The sequence below is a fragment of the Gossypium hirsutum genome, chromosome A03, assembly GCF_007990345.1.
Source record: "Gossypium hirsutum isolate 1008001.06 chromosome A03, Gossypium_hirsutum_v2.1, whole genome shotgun sequence".
Taxonomy (NCBI): Eukaryota; Viridiplantae; Streptophyta; class Magnoliopsida; order Malvales; family Malvaceae; genus Gossypium; species Gossypium hirsutum.
Window position 1 is genome coordinate 109,119,569 of NC_053426.1, and position 8,673 is coordinate 109,128,241.

The 8,673-nt window shown below is 28.4% G+C and overlaps 1 protein-coding gene and 1 non-coding gene across 2 annotated transcripts; one reads left to right on the forward strand and one right to left on the reverse strand.

The window, feature by feature from the left end:
* Positions 1-239: 239 nt before the first annotated feature.
* TRNAV-CAC (transfer RNA valine (anticodon CAC)) lies at positions 240-313 on the forward strand. The gene has a single exon. It is a non-coding gene; the product is annotated as a tRNA-Val (tRNA).
* Positions 314-444: 131 nt separating this feature from the next.
* Positions 445-2,714, reverse strand: LOC107887447 (ubiquinol oxidase, mitochondrial). The gene is made up of 4 exons (XM_016811709.2): positions 2,104-2,714; positions 1,427-1,555; positions 739-1,227; positions 445-629 (listed from the first exon to the last, which is right to left on the reverse strand). The coding sequence occupies exons 1-4, from the start codon at positions 2,458-2,460 to the stop codon at positions 570-572; spliced, it is 1,035 nt and encodes a 344-aa protein (XP_016667198.1). The 5' UTR covers positions 2,461-2,714; the 3' UTR covers positions 445-569.
* Positions 2,715-8,673: the final 5,959 nt, after the last annotated feature.

The following is an 8,673-nucleotide window of genomic DNA, read 5'->3' on the forward strand; positions in this document are numbered from 1 at the left end:
TTCAATTTGCACGAAAATTAACGATATCAACGCCATTGTCTGTTTTAACATAAGTCCATTCACGCCCGCCTTCATTGTACATTGCACGTCTAATGCATCGCCTGTTACCACCACTGGTACCAGCGCAAAGGCTGCTTCATCAACGCTGAATCTCTTTCTTTAAATCGTCACTGTCCGTAACATACTGCCTTGGTCAGCTTTACAAATGTAAAATAATATCCCTAACGGTTACAACAACTGTCTGGGTGGTGTAGTTGGTTATCACGCTAGTCTCACACACTAGAGGTCCCCGGTTCGAACCCGGGCTCAGACAATGGTTTTTTTTTTTTTCAATTTTCATAAGAAACACCAGAGAAGAGCAGGAAGATACGGTGGTTTTTTCCTTCATTGAAGATACGGTGTTAAGATAATGTCAAATACTCTCCATTTATAATGGTCACTTAATATTGGAAAATTTATCATATTAATCGTGGTCCAATCGTCCATACATCAATATACAAAATGTAACGTAATTCAAGTATGCATCAAGCAAGAATCTCGGACAGATTCTACACGATCCAATATCAGTCTCAATGATAACCAAGAGGAGCAGGCGCCTCTCTCAATTCCTTTCCCTGAAAATGAATATCCTGCACACAACAACATTGAACCCAGCGCAAAAAAGCATTAACATCATAATCCAATCCAAAAAATATTATTAAATAACAGATAATGAGAAAGAGGGAATATAATACGTACAGAAGCAAAATGATTTACATCCCTATGATGTGCTTCATCAGCACGAATCACAGTTATGACATCCTTCAACGTGGCATCTTTAGGTAACCTCCAGTAATCTATTGCAATGGCAGGGGCTGGTACATTCTCAATCGCACCACTATCAATGTCCTTCAAATACTCTGTATATGAGTGAATGGCTTCCTCCTCCAAATACCCAACAATTCTATGCGCCAATTTGGGCGAAAGCATATACAAAACAAAGAAGGCATTAAAGAAGACTCCCTGCACGGTTAGAACAAGGAGCCTTTCGTACCACTTGGGTTTAACAAGCTCCACCATTGTCATCAAATGCATCCTCTCGTTCTCTGCTTCTTCAAGCAAGGCTTTGATCCAACCACCACTTTGCTGGAATTTACGGAGAGATTTCAGGTGCAGAAGCATGCCCCCAACCATACCAGGGACGGCCGCCACTGTTTCCAGCATCATAGCTCGACAGCCATATCGTCTCTGCATTTCAAGAAAACCATACATCAAATACCAAAATAGTTAAACGAAAGCTTTCAAAATCATGTCAAGACAACTACGGATCTAAGCAAGTGTTGGCGTATACACATGTATAAGTCAAATGCGAGAAGAACGCATGAAAGTTGAATTGAACCAATTACATAACAATGTAATCATAAAACGGAAAAGGTAGAAGGAAAACCTGGAAGAAGATATCTGTAGGAACGCGAAGGAGTTTGACCGTCCGGTAAGCGAATTTATCAGTGAAATTCTTTGGCTTATGGTGCTTCTTCAAATCAATTGACAGGTCTGCTTTGTAAGTTTCCCATGGCTACATGAGTACAAACAAACAGAACAAATTATCATCGGTCAAACTACAGAGCAATGGAAATTTCTCAAATCCTTAGAACTCTTTCAGATCAGTTTTATATGAAAAGATTAATAATAATTTCAAAATCCTTCAAAAAATAAATAAATAATGAGTTTATTTCCGCTACATGTAGATATTTCTTTCAAGTTGACTCTTCGATTTAACGAATTTATTCATCTTTAATCTTTAATTTTATCCGCTAAAAAAATCAAAGAACAGAGGAATCGTACTTTGGTTTCTATAACATCCAAACACGACCTTAGATTTTGATCTACAGTTACAAGTCAGTTAGACCCAAGAAGGAAAAGAAAAAATAATGCAAAAAAAGGCTAAATCAATAAGATCATTAAACCTTTCAGAAAATTATTAAAAAAAACCAAAGAAAAGTCAAGTTTAACGAAATGGAAAATGCATAAAAAAGGAACGGATGATAATTAAACGCTCATATCTTGTAAAAATAAAATGAATTTTGAAGTTTAAAGTTTAAACTAAAGAAGATAATATGGTACCATGAAACAATTCCAAGGCCAGTCGGTGCCATCCTCTCTGGTGATCTTAGGCCTTGAAATTCCCCAATAACTTACAGCCATAACCTCATTTTCCTTCGTCTCTTCCTTCACCGAGTTCTCCGTTTTGTCTTCCTTCTCAGATGTCGCTTTTTCCACAGAAGCAGGAGAAGAGCTCATCATCCTCCTCCATTCAAATCCACCAAACGCCACACCGTTACGTTGGCCGCTCAACTGCAAGCTTCTTCCAACTATGGCGGACCTGTAGACTTGCCCGTTGCCGATGCAGATGCTGCTACTGCAATAACTTCGGCCATTGATCAGGCCCCGCATCACCGACCTTACTACAAAACGATTCATTTTCTTCTTCTTTTGCGCTCTTACTGTTAAAATGCAACAAAAGCATGGAGGGGTAGCGGTTATATATAATAGAGGAAAGAAGCTAGAGAAGGATCAAGAAAGGTTGGAGGAGGAGGAAAACAGTTTATGATTCGCTGTTTCGCGGTGTATCTTTATTGACTTACTGGGGTCTTAATCTGCCGTTCCTTGGGGGGCAAGAAATTTTATGCTAAGCTCAGATTTGAAGAGGGTCAAATATGATGTGACTTTTGCACTACCAAATTGTTACCCAGCGAATATCGCTGGAGTGTGGCGGCTACATTCTGATCTGAATTCTCTACGGGTGAAAAAATAGTTATTTATTGAAGATATTTTTTTATTAATAATCAACGGCTGTAATTGGAATCCTACAAATCTGAAGGATGAGATCTAATCAAATTTGTATTATTTATTTAATTTATTAAACGCTTCATGGTAGCTAACGTTTATTATACCCTTGATTTTTCACAAAATTTACGTCCCTGCCACTAGATTTTCCTATCTTATGGGAATTTAATTTAGTACAATTATTACGGCCACGAGTCTCTTCTACGAGCCGCTTGTATTGTTTTGACGTCGCGGCTCAGCATTTTAGTGACACGCGTCAGATTAATAGGCAGATATTTGAAAATTATGTCAACCCGACCTGACGTTTGCTGTCCAGAAAAACAATTACCGCAAAATAACTGAAAATTAGATGGTTAAAAAAAGCTTCATAACTTTTATGGGGTTAATATCACGGTTAACCCCTGAATCTTATTGAAACGTGTAATATGATACTTACAAATTGCAGTTTAGTGCCTGCACTATAACGACAAAGTTATTTTTCACGCATGATGCATTTTGTTCAATATCGCTGGAGTGTAGCGGCTTTACATTGCATATAAAAAAGTATTTAATTGCATAATGAGGCTAAATGATTTTTAAAAAAGTAATAATATTCTAAAAATATATTATTTTAATTCGCAGACATTAAAGCACAAATAATGATAGAAAGTAAGGACAAAACAAACGTTTTTATAATTCATGAATAATGAGGAAAAGTAAGAACAAAATAAACAAAGAATAATGTAATTATAACTCACATATTACAACAAATAATTTCATCTTTAATAGACATGAACAGGGGCGAAACCAGGGGGGGCAGGCATGGGCCCCGCCCCCTAAAATGGGAAATTTTCATTTAGGCCCTTTAGATTTTTTTAAAATTTTAAATTAGTAAAGGTAAAATTTCACTTTGGCCCCCCCTAAAATTATAAAAATTCAATTTAATCCTTTAAAAATTATAAATATATAGACTATAAAAAATTAAAATTTCCTTCGGCCCCCAAAAATTTTTTTCTGACTTCGCCCCTGGACATAAATTATTCAACTAAAAAGTTTATTCCTATTCCACCCCAACCAAGTAAAACACAAGAAAGAATATTCAAGTCACTAAACCACATACAATCATTATCACCAGCGGCGGAGCGAGGGTGTCATGTCCTTCAAATGAAAATTTTCTCATTTAAATTTTTTTATAATTTATAAAATTTTAAATTGATAATAGTAAAATTACACTTTATCCTCTCAAAAATGATAAAATTTGATATACTCCTTCAAAAATTATTAAGATATAGGCTATTAAAATAATAAAATTATATTTTTATTGTCGTAAAAATATACAATTTAATTCCGCCACTAATTATCACTAAGCAAAATACAATTCTTTCATCACAGTTGCTTTTCGAATAGATAAACAATTAGTTATAAAATATGTTTCATTTCTATGAGTAAGAATTGAACTCTAAAATAATAAATTAGAGTAACCACCCCATTACTTATAATTGTTTGTTGTTAGTGTTGGATTTTACTCATCAATCTAAATATCATACCACCCCAATATAACATCAAAGTACTTATAGGGTACAACCTTGGTTAATCTCGTTGCTAGTCCCTCGCATACGAATCTTTATTCTCACTTCTCTTTAAGTACATTCAAATATAAATATTCCATTCACTATCTCGATTTTGAAATTTTAAAATATGCTTTAAATCTTTATACACTTCGTACATTTGAAATTTAGATTTTTCTACTTTTATTAAAAAGAATTTAGTCATTGATTTTCAGATTTCAAATCTCAAGTTCAATTGTTAAATCTAACTAATTTCTTCTGTTAAATTTATTGATGTGATATTTTGAAATTAAATAAAAGCACTCATTTATTATTCATATAACAAAAAATAGTAATGTAATGAACCTAAATTTAACAAAAGAATATTAGTGATGAAAGGGGATTAAATTTTAAATTTACAAAAAAATATAAAGGGATCTAGAGCATATTTTTCCATATTGAAAACATGGCTTTTTAAAGTTTTGGCATATTGCTAGAAAAAACAAATTTGATTTGGAATTTGAACATAAAAAATCTATTGTGATTTAGGAATTCAGGTTCCAGAAACATAATTTGATTTGGGAATAAAATATGCTAATTAGAGTTCCAAAACCTAAATTAGGGTTTATAATCCCTAGCCTTTTAGTTCAATTATTATCCAAATTGAGTGCTTGAAATTGCAAATAAGTATATTTGGATCGATTTAGGCCTTTGGGCCTTTGCCAAAAAAGGAAAAAATTGTTTTGGGTCCAATCTTACTATTGGATTTCGATTTGGGTCATTCATATATGAAATTGTTTTAGGGATTTATTACTATTTTTTCTTTTTTTCAATTACTAGAGGTTCAAGGGATTCAGATTATATTTGGAACTTTGCGTTTACTGCTACTGATTTCCGATTACCGGGGCTTCAGATGATTGAAAATAGATTGTGTTTCATCTTTTTATTATGCTTAAATTTGGTATTTAACTAACTTTAATTTCTAATGTAATTTGATCTTTGTAATTTTATATTATTATTATTAAGTAGTCTAAATAATTAATATCATTAATTTTTTAATTAAAAATAAAGTGATTTTAATAATTTGAATACTACAAGGGTTTTAGAGACGGATACATGGCTTTTATTTCTATTAGATTCTCTTTGTTTTTTTTTTTATAGTATAAAATAATGATCAAATTTCAGTTTTAGCCCTTATATCATATTGAAACTTGGTGTTTATTCTATATACCTTATTTTTAACATAAAATTGATCCTTTTATTTTTATAATGTCATTAGTTAGTTTAAATATTTAATATTATTAACTATTCCAATTAAAATGTTCACGTAAATTTTTCTTAAAAATATTATTCTAATTAAAAATATATTTTATTAAGACAAATTCGAATGAATCTTTTTAAGAAAAAAATCTATATAACCCATCACGAAACATGGGAATCATACTATTTCCAAAATTGGAAATTCTTTTTCAAAATTTTAATTTGTTAATAATTTGTTTGAAATATTGTTGGAATTTAAAAATAAAATGTTATTATTAATCTATTGTGAAGAAAATATGAAAAGGTCTTCTAGAAATGGGTTTTTTGACAGTTTTTCCAAAATCTAAGCTTTCAGCTTTTCCAAATCCATTTAATTCAAACACAATTTGAAGATAAAAAGCATTGAACTCAATTGGTTGATAGCGCGTGCAAATATTAAAAAAAAAGTGTCATTTTCATTATTAACAACTATAGGTTAAATAAGGCGAATATGCGATTTTTTTTTAAATTAGACTTTTAGGTTGATTTTAAATTTAATTTAAAAAATAGGCCGTTGTTAGAAAGATAAAATGTAAAAGCGGTTCTAATTGGACGAGTTTTTCAGGACCTGACACCTATCTAGAAAATTCGTTCAGCTAAACATGCTTTTTATTTTTCTTTTTTAAAATTGACCTAAAAGCCTAATTAATTTAAAAAACTATCTTTTGGCCTAATTTAGCCTTAATTTTTGGCATAATAACTTTTAATATTTATATTTTTTATTAATTTGACTATTATTCTTTTTTTAAGCTAAATTATATTAAAAGAGTCGAATTTAACCATCAATTTTTCATAAAGAGTTAAATTGTTAGTTTTTTAATAGAAATATTGATTAAAATACTAAATTTTCAAATATGGCAACTTATAATGCAATCTATGAGTATTTTATACTATCTTTTTTAGTTTTTATGAACTTTTTTTTATATTTTTTGAATATTTTTATAATTTTTAAATTATTTGTTGACATATAAGATAAATAGTATCATGTCAGCATAAATTACGTACGGATTATCATACAGGTTGTCAATCTAATATCATTAAAAAATTAATAATTTAGTCCAGTTAAAAAATAATTTAACTCTTTTTAAAAGATTAATAATTAAATTTAACCCAAAAATTAATGACCAACTTGGTGAAAAATATAAATATTTAAAACTAAAATCATGAAAATTTTCATAAATGACTCATTAGCGTATTCTATAAATTAACTTTATTAATGAATTTTTTTTAGAGAAAAAGAACTTTTGCGATGATTGATAATGACAGTTTCAAATTACACATTTTTTTTTCTAATTTGAAAATTTTTAGTGCATTTTTCATTTTAAAGGATTTTGGACCATCTGGTGTCATTAGTCAAAAATAAAACTTTATTAAAATTTATTATTAACCGACCAACTAAATAAAAATTAAAATTCAACAAAGTGTATGTCATTAGTCAAAATTAAAACTTTATTAAAATTTAATATCAATCCACCAACTAAATAAAATTAAAATTCAACACAATTGTATTTAGGGTAAATTACGTATGTTTAAGTTTTTTGAACCAGTCAAACATCCATATTTACAAGTGAATGAATTAAAATAAAGTAGTCGATTGAATCTTAGTTCTATTTGTATGAGTATTATTGTCAATGCAAGAGGACGTGCGTTTTAAGTGCATTGAAATACATTATCTTTCTATTTATAAGCTGTGAAGGGATTATGAATAGTCCTAAGCATCGTCTAAAGAAGAACATATACAATCAAAACATATAATATATAAATCACTTAATTTCGAATAACATAAAATTAGCCTAAAACAATCATCTTGGTATAGTTGTTTAAGCTTTATGTTAATTTGGCAAAATTGCATTCATTTTATACAAATGCAGGTAATAGTTTCAATTTTTTATATTTGCTTTAGTTAAATCAATTAAATTTTCAATTTTAATTATTTGATATATATATTCACTTTTAATTCAGTTTCATATTTACTTTAATTAAATTGAATCAATCAAATTATAAACACTTTATCTATTTAATATTACAATTATGAACATAGAAATTTATATTTAATTATTTAAATCATTTTGAATATCATATATATGAACTAATGAATGAAACATTTATATTATTAAATACATTTTATAAATTTCTAAGCAAAAAGCTTCAATTTAATAAAAATATTTTAATTAATACACATTATCAGTTCGTGTGAGAGTAAAATAACTAGTATACATACTATAGTAATATGAGATTACAAAAAAAAGAAAAGAAAAGAAAAGAAAAAAAGTAGTCATGTTCAGATTCCAGTTTTTGACACTTGACACTCTTTATTTGAGTAACTTATTTACAATATAGGTAAATTACTCACTTACCCTTTATCTTTTAAAATTTTAAAGTTATTTTGTTTAATTTTTTTTTATAATTTTTATATGTTAAATATAAAGTCGATTTTAAATAAATTATCTCTTTGTTTTAAGATTTTATGTAATTGAATTAACTTTATGATATTAAAATTAATGAATATTAAATTATTAAATTTAAAATATAATTTTTTAAAAAGAAGAAGCATATTAATAACATTTGTTAAATTAAATTTATATTTTTAAATATAATAAGAGTTAATTACATTTATTAATCAAAGTAGAGTAAAGATAAAAAAAATTACAAAAAAATCAAATAGTAACAATTTTAAAATGAAATAACATTAATATAACCTATTTTTAGCCAAATATTTCAAAAATATTTTTTAATTATATTAATTTTGTAATTTATTGATGATTTTTTTAAGAAATTCATTGAAATTTTTAAACAAAAACTATAAAAAATAATAAAAATTTAATATACACTTATCATATGAGAATACAAATTAATTAAAGACTAAATTAGCATAATATATTATTTTACCAAATAAAAGGTTACCAAACATTTTTTCCTTACCAACTTAACAAAATGGATAAAGTGACAAACTTGAAAATGCAGAGTCATCATTTTATCATTTTTTTTAATATTTAAGTGATTAAAATTAAAATCGGTGGTT